General features: G+C 39.5%; 1 protein-coding gene across 1 annotated transcript in view; it reads right to left on the bottom strand.

Moving 5' to 3' along the window:
• Positions 1–1,248: 1,248 nt before the first annotated feature.
• The window catches only part of LOC140317803 (fibroblast growth factor 4A-like), a 35,706-nt gene continuing 22,737 nt past the window's right edge, over positions 1,249–14,217 (bottom strand). Inside the window, exon 3 of the mRNA XM_072395306.1 lies at positions 1,249–1,461. Coding sequence (XP_072251407.1) covers positions 1,249–1,461 — 213 coding nt within the window. The remainder of the gene's footprint in view (positions 1,462–14,217) is intronic.

The following is a 14,217-nucleotide window of genomic DNA, read 5'->3' as shown; positions in this document are numbered from 1 at the left end:
CTGTACTTATCTATGAAACCAATAGGTCGGTCAGACTACAAGCATGTCTTAAAGACGTAAAGACCAGGATGACTCAGAACTGTCTGCTTTTAAATTCAGACAAAACTGAAGTCATTATCTTTTGAGCGCTTGCCTTTATAGTTATACTAGATAGTATTTCATTGGCTTCTAGTACTACAGTGAGGAATCTTGGAGTAATTTTTGACCAGAATTTATTATTTGATGCACATTTAAAAGAGGTTTTTAGGACTACCTTATTTCCAAACAGTTCAGTCATGTCAAACATGTGGACAGAACTTCAGAAAGCCTGGAGAAATATTGCTTGAGAGCACTTTAAAAGATTGCAAGAAAGTCTAGCTATTTGGAAGGTAAATATAAATAAATAAGAGTGGATACAAAATGTTGCACAGTACAAACAGGTAATACAGGTAATGTCCTGAAAAAAAGGGTTTGTATTTTATCTTGCTTCTGCTGTAAAGTGGGGAAAAAGACATGCCAAAAGTACCCATTTTAAGAGAAAAACAAGCTGCACACGTGTTGTTGATAAAGCACCCCTTATTCATTATCAACAGGATTTGATGTATGATGAGCAAAGTCAATTTATCATGCTACTTGCACTTGTCATTTCATTATAATTCATTATATTTTATGTCAGTTAAACAAACTAGTTAATTGGAGTGGTCTGCCAACATAGAAGCAGTGTACAGGAGAGGCCAGAGCCGTCTCTTCTTCCTGAGACGGCTCAAGTCTTTTAATGACATGATGTGCATTTTTTATCACACTGTCATTGAGAGTGCACTGTTCTATGCTGTTCTATTGTTATTGTTCTAACAATCATTGTAATTATTTATTTATTCTTTTTTTTAAAAAAGGACAAATGTTGAGCTACTTGACTATGGAATGGAAAAAAAGTTCACACTGATTTCCTCATTTTGCATTTTTATTCATTTAGGGCTATACCCAAATATTAGAAAAGATCCCAGATTTTCCTTTTTTTCCATTTTTAATACTGATACATTTTTGTATTTCGAGAAGTCCATTGAAGTCTTCATTCATAGGTTCGGTGATCCCACATCAATGCTTCTTTGTAGATGCATTCCAGAAGTACATGCTAAGCTTGCTTCCATCTGTGGTTAGCTGGCAATACATCTCAGATTGTACAATTTTTCAGTAATACTCTGATTTGTTAGTTTCAGTGGGATAACACAAGTTCATACACAGTCAATTGCAATAAAACAATGCCCCAACTCAGCTCTGTGTTGTTAATTTTTGGTCTTGAAAATTAAATATCCTGGGAAGAAAGTGTGTCATGGTCATTGTTGGTGTGACCCGGTTGCCTCTTTTGGTTTTGCCGGTCTTGCTAAGACCTATGAACATGCCAGGGTGAGCAGTTGATTCATAAGCATTATAGTTGTTGGCCAGAAGTTTCTCCTTGAACTTGCACTCGTCATTATAGTAGCCCTGAGGAGAAAAGGAAAAAGAAAGAAAAAGAAAAGAAAGTAAAACACGACTATTAATTATTTGCTGAGCTTCTCTGAGAATCTTCAGGATTTTTTTTGTTTGTTTTTGTCGTTTTTTTGTTTTACTTTAACTGGTCATGAAATATTTCATGCATCATGATGTGAATGTTTGGTTGAATGACTGATTCATCGGTTATTTATGCTGCTCTGTTCAGGTCAGCTTTACATATGTGTCTCTTCATCAAGCGTATTGAAGATATGTATGTTCTTTTGTTATCACAAACATACAGCCTCTAGGTGTACTGTATGAGGACAAAGGTTTATTATATAGATTATCTGCCCATAGTAGAAGTTGCATATTTGCATATATCAAATATATCAATATAATACACTATGGAATTCTTTTCATTTTTCAACCAAACATTGTCATGTGTCTTAATATATCAATTGCTAGTTTATTAAAACAACTGGTGCAAAACATCATGTATAAATGTTTTTTCCTTTATTTAAACATTTGGTTGACAGGAGACAATTGGTGGATTGAACCGCAGACCTCATGTTGAGATATCTTTGGGCAACACACTGAACTGCATGCTGCCTCCAGTGTGTCTATGAGTGCAACTAAGAAGTGCTGAATAAGTATGTGGGAATCCGTGAATGTGGCTTGAAGTGTAAAATCACTTTAAGATGTTAACAAGACTAGAATTGCACTATAAAATTACAGTCCATTTACATACACATCTATTTTCATTTGCATGTATGTTTTACTTCAAAATACACTAAGCATTTACTGCATTATATACACCTCCAAAAACAACATACACATTTTTATGAGTTAATGACAAATAAAATTAAAGCTGCAAGCAGTGTTATTTTGATGTCATTCCTCAAGCCATATTGAGGAAAATTCAGATTGTTTTGGAAAGAAGAGAAGGCGAGCTTTGGTGTATTACAGTAGCACAAAGCCTTAACAAGGTACTGCGGTCTGAACACTGACGTAAAAATTTGCTGCGTCTAGATTTTACAATGTGCACTTCACATGACCGTAACTCCTCAACCATTTGGTCTAGAGAGAAAATTCAAACGGTTCCTGAACAATGAGAAGACAAACTTTATTGAACCTGACGGTATGTCACATGCAAATATGGTCTAATCATAGGGAAGAACTAATACATTCAGGGAAAAGAGACAGAGGGGGTGTGAGCAGAGGTTTGCCGGTTTGACAAAGCAGAAACGTGAAGATTTGAAAATGTTTATAGTCTAAATTGAGGGAAAATATGTCAGAGAAATCTGAAAGAGAGAAAACCTTTCAGAAGGTTTATAGTTGTCTCCAGGTGGACAAGAACTGCTTTACCATCTATCACACAGACCCCAAAATGCCCAGACATTTGTAAAATAAAAGACAATATTTGGAAAACCGAGAGGTCGGGTTAAAAAAATGTTTGTACATACACATTATAGGTCATATTTCTATTTGATGTGGTCTTACATTTTGTTTATGTTGAATTCAAGTTTTCACTTAATTAAAATCCTGAAAAATCAATGACTTTTTATTTTCACTTTAACCCCTTAAAATTCTTGTAATTTTTTGCCTGAAATGCCTAAAAAAAGGCAAAGTGAAATTAAAGCTATTCTTGAACCATTTGGAGTAGAGGCATGGTTGAGGTCTCTTTTGAAAGACAACACTCTGAATGTTCACCTACAACAGTTTGAATCTGTGTTTAAACTGCGACTGTCACAGAGTAATATGAGCTTGAATACAATGAAAAATAAGGATTTTATGTCCGCCTAATGTTTCTTCCCAAATATGTGCCTTAAAAGTGACTTTAGCATAGAGCTGCAGACTGGAAAACACAATGGGACTACATCCTCAAGTCTTACCTAGTCCCACTTCAAATTTGACTATATACAACAAAATGTGAGTATGTTGTACAGGTTTTTCTAAAGATAGGACCAGGCGTACCAAAAGTGTGCCATTTGGAGACCCTTGGAAACTATGATCCCATACTTTTGGAAAAAAAGGCTGCTATTCTTGAACGCTTCAACATACAGTCATGATCTTAGGGTCTAATGAAAGGTTACACTTGCACTGTAATCCCAAACAGTTGTCCTAGCTCATAACTAATAAGGTCATAACAGTCAAATGTCGTTATGCAGTTGACCAAACTACAAATTGTTGAGCTCTGTTGAGATTTGTGCCACTTTAATTGAATAGGGCTCAACATTTAATTGCTAATTTGTGTGGAATCCTCAAAAAGTTTAGGAACCATACAGTAGTGACGTTCTGGTGGGTGGGTTTTATCTCTCCCTAAGGACACCTGAATCAGCCATTTTGAATTTGCTTTGATGCGGGAAAGTTTTGGCTAGCCCGTTTGGATGTGGATGTAATTATTTTTATTTGTTTGCAATGAGCACTTTTACACCCCACTTTTACACTTTCAGGGCCGTCTTATAATTAGCCCTGATTTGGTAGGTAACGCTAACATGTTTTTTTTTGTCTTAAATTTGGAACTGGGAATACATTTGTACAATGTTCACATTAAACATTTGTTGTAAATAGTTACAAATCCAAGTAATTGTAACTTTAGAAGATGTTGAATGAGACAAATACTTTATGTTACTTCGTCTTGCAACGGTGTAACGTTATCAGCGGGTTTCCAGTATGAACTGCATTTCCCATAATGCGTGTTTGCCCGGGACATTAACGGTGAAGTTAGGTCCATGGCTGTGTCCGAAATCACTCATTCATCCCCTACTCCCTACTCCCTATATAGGGAAATAAATGTTGTGCACTATATAGTGAGCTCAACAGAAAAATCTTTGGGACACTACTCTTGGCGCCGGTTATTACATCATCGCTGTGGCACAATTAAAACATACCACGTTAATGTCATCTCACACAATCTTGTTTGTTTACTACTGCATGCACTACTGTCATGTAATTTTTCATTTTCGTATTTGGTATTCTATTGAGCATATTTTTATATTTTGTTCTCTTGGCTCTTTAGTAACAGCAAGTTACAGTGTAACCTACTGGAATGTTTAATTATATGTTGTTCGTTTTACACTTTTTTTTTCAATGAATATAGGAAGCCATTTAAATTGCCTTGTTTCAAAATTTGTAATAAAATAAACAATGGAGTAAACTGGCTTCATGACTGTTGTACTTATCCACATCTGATGAATTTGTCTAACACCTGTCATCCAACGGCTAACTATGAGCAATTCACCGGGAATAAAAAACAACTTACCGTTATCTAGAAAATTCAGATAGCTCTATCGAAATGCCGTCTTCTATCAATCTGGCTGTGTTTCTTTTAATAATAATTCAATTAATGATGATACAGAGGAGAATTCAAATTGCGAGAGAGTGAAAGGAGAAGACGTGCTGCTCTTGTAACGCGAGACGAGCAAGACACCATCAAATTGTGAGTGTTAGCCTAATTAGAGTAATATCTTTTTTTTTTTTGTTCTCTGAAACTCAAACTACAACCCTACTGGCAAAACTTCCTGAACCTTAGGCAGTTCCTTTATTGCGTGTCTCATAATATTGGACAAACTGATTAATCCAGTTGTCTGAGTAATCACAATGGTCAGATTCACTCAGCTTTCAGTCACACACTGTACTAGCCATCATTAATAAATGGCAAATTATTACTTATTAAAATCTATGTATATTTTCTAGATAAAGTTGCAACCATCTCTATTACTAAAGTTTAAATATTAATTTAATGTCTGTCTGCCATCCCTTACGAGCAGCCCAGAGAATTTTTGGCAATGCATTATGGCATATTGACAGTGACATAGTCACTTGATGGTTAGTGACCATCGGATGCTCATTACATTTCGCGGTGAATTGTGGGATACATTGAGTGTACTATATAGTGAGCATCAAAAATCTGTAAACATTCTGACACCACCACAAAATGGCATGGGCACTATATAGTGGTTAGGGAGTGATTTTGGACACAGCCCATGAGTTTGAACTCTCTGGTGGAGGCCAAAAGCATAACGTTGTTTCTGCCGGATGTTGTTTTCGCTGTTCGCCGGTAATGCGCATGTGTACTGTGAGGATACATATTTCAATAAGTGTCCGCGTTACACAGTCAATATTTTACGTTGTCGAGCTGTGTGTATGTGTGTGCTAGCGTGAAACAAACAATGCTAATCAACATAACGTGACTTTTTAAAATTTAATTTGTGTATTACTTTTAAAATGTTTTTGATCAATATTTAATAATCTTTGTGCGCATTTTGCTTAATGATCGCACTTGCTTCATAAATCGCTAATCAGTTGTTGTGTTGTCCTGTGGTTTGAGGTCATCTATATCCACAGTTGTGTTGTATGTGATTGTTGTGATTGTCTTTTTTGGTTTGTTTGTTTTTTTGTTTTTTCTCTGCTTGTCTGTTTACAGATGCTCCTGGTGGCTCGAAGGCTGGATTCCCCACAGAGGCCTGCTGTTTTGTTTTTACAGGTGTAGCAGCTGGTTGCCTGGTTTTTCATTGTTTTCTCAGATTGTTTCTTTCTATTTCTGTACCATTTATTTTTCTTTGCTCTTCCTCTTTCCCTGTCCGCCGGTCTGGTTCGGCACTATTACATATTAAGTATTGTAACAAAAATAAATAAATAAGCAGTTTATGGGCATCAAGGGGAGCTTTACATTTATAAAGCTTCCCTTGGCAAATTTGTTTGGCAAAAACGGTATTCAGATTACAATTCTGCTGCCGTAATGCTGGACAGGACAAGGGAAAAAACAAACAAACAAAAGGAATAGGAACGAAAGAAAATTTCCCACACTGGCTGAAGTAGCTGAGAACCTGGTAGAAATTGAGTTTAGTCAGCTCTAACTGATGATTAGAGGCTTAGTTCCAAAATGAACTACAGCTCTAACAATAGAAGATGCAAAGGATGGCAGAAATCCAGCAGTCTCTTTAGGACATAAGTGGCACCGTAAAAAACAAATCAAACTTTCCTGACGGTAACGTAACTAACAATAAGTGTTGATGGGGTGAAGAACAGCTGAGGTTTACCAGGTGTTGTAGTCACAGCAACCTCTGTATCCCAGATATGCACGATGACAGTGAACATTCGCTTGTCTAAAGGTTAAAAGCTATGGTTAAGATTATGATCTCACAGTTTTTTTTTATATAGACCTATTGTAATTCTGCTGATCAGCAACTATTTTAGATGTGTGTTTAGAAGTGTCACAAAATCTTTCACCCAACATAACGCCTGCTAAGTACACTTCTCTCTGCAGATTATTCTCCCTCATTTTGTGGCACTGAATCAGGAGCTGGCTATGGCTGACGTCAGTGAACAACCATCCATGATCTTTGTATATACCTCTGAAAATGTCTTTGTTTTTAGGTCTTGGGCGCTCACAATCTGTGCAGTTTCAAGTATAATAAACTAACTGCTTTTTAAGAGATTTTCATATTGATCACCAATGACTAGTGACGTGTCTGAGCGGCATACATCGATCACCCAGAACATTAAGACTACTGACAGGTAAAATGACAACACTTCTCATCTTCATCCAATACAATGCTCTGCTAAGAAAACCTGCATTCTGGGACTCACATTAATTTCACTTTGACATCTACCTAAACATTTCTGCAGACCAGTCACCCCAACAGCCATACAGTATGGCAACACCATTCCCATAATAAGCAGCTTTCCACAGTGGGACAGCACTGAGCCTTGCAAAAGCAACTTAGGAAAGGCAAAAAGGCATGTCAAAGAACTTGAGGTATTCCCCTGACCTCTAAACTCTCTAGATACCAATCTGATGGGATCTGATAGCATCTGTGGGAAGCAAAGCCAAAACACAAAGGTACTCCCCACAATCTACAAGGCCAAAAGGATCTTTTGCTAAAGTCCTGATAGATGACAATCCAGGACACCTTCAGACGTTCTTTGACAATGTCTTGACTGGTCAGAGCTCTTTTGGCAGGATTAAGAGAGCTCACTTTATTTTAGGCAGGCGGCATAATATTGATTGGTATATATTTAATAGAAAACCAAATTAATAAATAAAACTTTTTTCTTTTTCCCTCGTCCTGTCCAGCATTAGGGCAGCAGAATTCTAATCTGAATACCGTTTTATGCCAAACACATTTCCTTCGCCAAGGGGAAGTTTTATGAATGTAAAGCTCTCCTTTCTTCCCAAGGACTGCTTACTTATTTATTGTTGTTACAAAATTTAACATGTAATAGTGCCGAACTTTATAGTGGGACAGGGAAAGAGAGAGAGCAAAGAAAAAGAAAGGAGACAGTAATAGAAAAAAAACTATCTGAGAAAACAATGAAAAATCAGACAACCAGCCGCTACACCTGTGCAAACAAAACAGAAGACATCCCACAGCCTCTGTGGGGAATCCAAGCGGAGAACCACCAGGAGCACCTGTAAGCAGACAAAAAGAGAGAAAAAACAAAACAACAAAAAAAAGCACAAGGAGCAACAGCGCCAGAAGCAAACACATACAACACAACCGTGGATACGGATGACTTGAAACCACAGGACACAGCAACGTCATAGCATGCATGTGACTGGGCAAATTAATTTGTGTGTGTGTGTGTGTGTGTGTGCATGAACATGCAATACACGTGGCACAGGTCCCACATGAACAGAGCTCAGCTATGAGTGTATAGGGACACCGCCCACCCCCCAGCGATCAGAAGCAGACAGAGAAGACTCCAAGACCCAGGCCACCAGCAGGCCCCACAGAACCCGGGAAGCCAACTGCAGGGACAACCACGCGTCCACCCAGAAGACCGCAGAGGAAGCCTCCGGACAGAGCCCTTGTCAAAAGGGTTTCTGACCATAGGGCAAAGCACTACCAGGAACCAGGGGCTGTCGACTGTTGCCCCTGGTTCCCTGCCAGGTCCCTGCCAGGTACCCACCACCCAGACACGAGTCGAGTGCTAGACCTGGGCTCCACAAGCCTAAGCGCCACCAAACCCCCCATCAGAGGCCCGCCCAATACCCAAGAGGGGGGGGGCTGCAGAGTACAGCAAAGGGGACCACCGAGGTAGCCACAAAGCCATTAACTACACCCCACAGAACACCATTATTTAAAAATAATCCAATTCATTCATATAGAGCCAATTAAAAAAAATAATATCCTAGCTAAGGAAACCAACAGATTGCACCGAAACTTGTCTTCAGTCCAATCTCCCGTCCTGAGCGTGCCTGTGGCGACTGTGGAAAGGAACGACTCCCTTTTAACAGGAAGAAACCTCTGGCAGAATCATACTCAGGAAGGGTGGCCATCCGCCTCGACCAGCTGGGGTTTGAGAAGACAGAAAAGGGGGGAAAAACACCATAACAGCATTCACAGGATATCTGTTGGAACAGGGAAACACAAGTTAATAACCACAATAATGTCACATGTAAATAATATCACTTGAGAAATTAAACAGGGTGAAAAAGAGATCAAAGTGAGGAAAGGTGTGACAGATGAGCTCCCCCAGCAGTCTAAGCCTATAGCAGCTTAACTATGGGATGTTTCAGGATCACCTGAGCCATCCCTAACTATAAGCTTTATCAAAAAGGAAAGTTTTAAGCCTAATATTAAAAGTGGAAAGGGTGTCTGCTTCTCGAACATTTACTGGCAGCTTATTCCACAAGAGAGGGGCCTGATAACTGAAAGCTCTGCCTCCCATTCTACTTTTAGAAACTCTGGGAATAACAAGTAAACCTGCAGTTTGGGAGCGAAGTGCTCTGTTAGGAAAATATCTTAAAATGAGATCTTTAAGATATGATGGAGCTCAGTCATTAAGAGCTTTATATGTGAGGAGAAGAATTTTAAATTCTATTCTGAATCTAACAGGGAGCCAATGAGGAGAAGCTAAAACTGGAGAAACATGATCTCTCCTGTTAGTTCTCATCAGAAATCTGGCTGCAGCAGTTTGGATCAGCTGGAGGCTTTTCAGAGAATATGTGGGACAGCCCAATAATAAGGAATTACAGTAGTCCAATCTTGAAGTAACGAACGCATGAACTAGTTTCTCTTCATCACCCTGAGACAGGATTTTCCTGATTTTAGCAATATTACGAAGGTGAAAGAAGGCAGTCCTAGAAACCATTTATTTTTTTTCTGCGTCAAATAATAAATTCTGGTCAAAAATAACTCCAAGGTTCCTCACTGTAGAACTAGAAGCCAAGGAAATACCATCTAGAGTAACTATTTAACTAGACAATTTCTCCCTGAAGCGCTCAGGTCCAAAACTTCAGTTTTGTTTGAATTTAGAAGCAGACAGTTCTGAGTCAAGGTCTTTATGTCTTTAAGACAGGCTTGTAGTCTGACCAACCTATTGGTTTCATCTGGTTTCATAGATAAGTACAACTGAGTATCATCAGCATAGCAATGAAAATTTATGCCATGCTGTCTAATAATGTTCCCTAATGGAACCATGTATGAAGTAAAAAGAATTGGTCCTAGCACAGAACCCTGGGGAAGTGACTTACTCCGATGTGTGAGGAAGATTTTTCATTTACAAGAACAAACTGGAATCTATCAGATAAATATGACTTAAACCAGCCTAATGCAGTTCCTGTAATCCCAATAACATGTTGAAGTCTCTGTAACAGAATGCTGTGATTGATCCTATCAAATGCAGCACTGAGATCCATCAGGACAAGCACAGAAACAAGTCCGCTATCAGAGGCTAAGAGGAGATCATTGGTAACTTTCACCAGTGCTGTTTCTGTGCTAAGATGCACTCTGAATCCTGACTGAAACTCTTCAAACAGATTATTTCTATGTAAATGTTCACGAGCATCTCTAGCATTTTCAGTCATTCTAATGATGTTCAGACATATTTGTGGCCAGAAGTTACCATTAGAACTGATGGATTGATCTGCCTCCCATTTTGAGGATGGTAGATAAATTGTGTCGTCTATCTTGGACAATAATTTATGTATTTTTGATAGCGGTTTTGGGGTGCAGATGTTTAAAAATTCTGCTATCCTAATAGAGAGTTGTAAGTCTAGTTGGCTGAAGATATATTTCTTAGTTATTATAGTGATTGTTGTGATTGTCTTTTTTGGTTTGTTTGTTTTTTTGTTTTTTCTCTGCTTGTCTGTTTACAGATGCTCCTGGTGGCTCGAAGGCTGGATTCCCCACAGAGGCCTGCTGTTTTGTTTTTACAGGTGTAGCAGCTGGTTGCCTGGTTTTTCATTGTTTTCTCAGATTGTTTCTTTCTATTTCTGTACCATTTATTTTTCTTTGCTCTTCCTCTTTCCCTGTCCGCCGGTCTGGTTCGGCACTATTACATATTAAGTATTGTAACAAAAATAAATAAATAAGCAGTTTATGGGCATCAAGGGGAGCTTTACATTTATAAAGCTTCCCTTGGCAAATTTGTTTGGCAAAAACGGTATTCAGATTACAATTCTGCTGCCGTAATGCTGGACAGGACAAGGGAAAAAACAAACAAACAAAAGGAATAGGAACGAAAGAAAATTTCCCACACTGGCTGAAGTAGCTGAGAACCTGGTAGAAATTGAGTTTAGTCAGCTCTAACTGATGATTAGAGGCTTAGTTCCAAAATGAACTACAGCTCTAACAATAGAAGATGCAAAGGATGGCAGAAATCCAGCAGTCTCTTTAGGACATAAGTGGCACCGTAAAAAACAAATCAAACTTTCCTGACGGTAACGTAACTAACAATAAGTGTTGATGGGGTGAAGAACAGCTGAGGTTTACCAGGTGTTGTAGTCACAGCAACCTCTGTATCCCAGATATGCACGATGACAGTGAACATTCGCTTGTCTAAAGGTTAAAAGCTATGGTTAAGATTATGATCTCACAGTTTTTTTTTATATAGACCTATTGTAATTCTGCTGATCAGCAACTATTTTAGATGTGTGTTTAGAAGTGTCACAAAATCTTTCACCCAACATAACGCCTGCTAAGTACACTTCTCTCTGCAGATTATTCTCCCTCATTTTGTGGCACTGAATCAGGAGCTGGCTATGGCTGACGTCAGTGAACAACCATCCATGATCTTTGTATATACCTCTGAAAATGTCTTTGTTTTTAGGTCTTGGGCGCTCACAATCTGTGCAGTTTCAAGTATAATAAACTAACTGCTTTTTAAGAGATTTTCATATTGATCACCAATGACTAGTGACGTGTCTGAGCGGCATACATCGATCACCCAGAACATTAAGACTACTGACAGGTAAAATGACAACACTTCTCATCTTCATCCAATACAATGCTCTGCTAAGAAAACCTGCATTCTGGGACTCACATTAATTTCACTTTGACATCTACCTAAACATTTCTGCAGACCAGTCACCCCAACAGCCATACAGTATGGCAACACCATTCCCATAATAAGCAGCTTTCCACAGTGGGACAGCATTGAGCCTTGCAAAAGCAACTTAGGAAAGGCAAAAAGGCATGTCAAAGAACTTGAGGTATTCCCCTGACCTCTAAACTCTCTAGATACCAATCTGATGGGATCTGATAGCATCTGTGGGAAGCAAAGCCAAAACACAAAGGTACTCCCCACAATCTACAAGGCCAAAAGGATCTTTTGCTAAAGTCCTGATAGATGACAATCCAGGACACCTTCAGACGTTCTTTGACAATGTCTTGACTGGTCAGAGCTCTTTTGGCAGGATTAAGAGAGCTCACTTTATTTTAGGCAGGCGGCATAATATTGATTGGTATATATTTAATAGAAAACCAAATTAATAAATAAAACTTTTTTCTTTTTCCCTCGTCCTGTCCAGCATTAGGGCAGCAGAATTCTAATCTGAATACCGTTTTATGCCAAACACATTTCCTTCGCCAAGGGGAAGTTTTATGAATGTAAAGCTCTCCTTTCTTCCCAAGGACTGCTTACTTATTTATTGTTGTTACAAAATTTAACATGTAATAGTGCCGAACTTTATAGTGGGACAGGGAAAGAGAGAGAGCAAAGAAAAAGAAAGGAGACAGTAATAGAAAAAAAACTATCTGAGAAAACAATGAAAAATCAGACAACCAGCCGCTACACCTGTGCAAACAAAACAGAAGACATCCCACAGCCTCTGTGGGGAATCCAAGCGGAGAACCACCAGGAGCACCTGTAAGCAGACAAAAAGAGAGAAAAAACAAAACAACAAAAAAAAGCACAAGGAGCAACAGCGCCAGAAGCAAACACATACAACACAACCGTGGATACGGATGACTTGAAACCACAGGACACAGCAACGTCATAGCATGCATGTGACTGGGCAAATTAATTTGTGTGTGTGTGTGTGTGTGTGTGCATGAACATGCAATACACGTGGCACAGGTCCCACATGAACAGAGCTCAGCTATGAGTGTATAGGGACACCGCCCACCCCCCAGCGATCAGAAGCAGACAGAGAAGACTCCAAGACCCAGGCCACCAGCAGGCCCCACAGAACCCGGGAAGCCAACTGCAGGGACAACCACGCGTCCACCCAGAAGACCGCAGAGGAAGCCTCCGGACAGAGCCCTTGTCAAAAGGGTTTCTGACCATAGGGCAAAGCACTACCAGGAACCAGGGGCTGTCGACTGTTGCCCCTGGTTCCCTGCCAGGTCCCTGCCAGGTACCCACCACCCAGACACGAGTCGAGTGCTAGACCTGGGCTCCACAAGCCTAAGCGCCACCAAACCCCCCATCAGAGGCCCGCCCAATACCCAAGAGGGGGGGGGCTGCAGAGTACAGCAAAGGGGACCACCGAGGTAGCCACAAAGCCATTAACTACACCCCACAGAACACCATTATTTAAAAATAATCCAATTCATTCATATAGAGCCAATTAAAAAAAATAATATCCTAGCTAAGGAAACCAACAGATTGCACCGAAACTTGTCTTCAGTCCAATCTCCCGTCCTGAGCGTGCCTGTGGCGACTGTGGAAAGGAACGACTCCCTTTTAACAGGAAGAAACCTCTGGCAGAATCATACTCAGGAAGGGTGGCCATCCGCCTCGACCAGCTGGGGTTTGAGAAGACAGAAAAGGGGGGAAAAACACCATAACAGCATTCACAGGATATCTGTTGGAACAGGGAAACACAAGTTAATAACCACAATAATGTCACATGTAAATAATATCACTTGAGAAATTAAACAGGGTGAAAAAGAGATCAAAGTGAGGAAAGGTGTGACAGATGAGCTCCCCCAGCAGTCTAAGCCTATAGCAGCTTAACTATGGGATGTTTCAGGATCACCTGAGCCATCCCTAACTATAAGCTTTATCAAAAAGGAAAGTTTTAAGCCTAATATTAAAAGTGGAAAGGGTGTCTGCTTCTCGAACATTTACTGGCAGCTTATTCCACAAGAGAGGGGCCTGATAACTGAAAGCTCTGCCTCCCATTCTACTTTTAGAAACTCTGGGAATAACAAGTAAACCTGCAGTTTGGGAGCGAAGTGCTCTGTTAGGAAAATATCTTAAAATGAGATCTTTAAGATATGATGGAGCTCAGTCATTAAGAGCTTTATATGTGAGGAGAAGAATTTTAAATTCTATTCTGAATCTAACAGGGAGCCAATGAGGAGAAGCTAAAACTGGAGAAACATGATCTCTCCTGTTAGTTCTCATCAGAAATCTGGCTGCAGCAGTTTGGATCAGCTGGAGGCTTTTCAGAGAATATGTGGGACAGCCCAATAATAAGGAATTACAGTAGTCCAATCTTGAAGTAACGAACGCATGAACTAGTTTCTCTTCATCACCCTGAGACAGGATTTTCCTGATTTTAGCAATATTACGAAGGTGAAAGAAGGCAGT

This window comes from Leuresthes tenuis, unplaced genomic scaffold (assembly GCF_036924035.1).
Source record: "Leuresthes tenuis unplaced genomic scaffold, fLeuTen1.0.hap1 SCAF_11, whole genome shotgun sequence".
Classification (NCBI taxonomy): Eukaryota; Metazoa; Chordata; class Actinopteri; order Atheriniformes; family Atherinopsidae; genus Leuresthes; species Leuresthes tenuis.
This window is presented reverse-complemented; position numbering and strand designations above follow the sequence as displayed.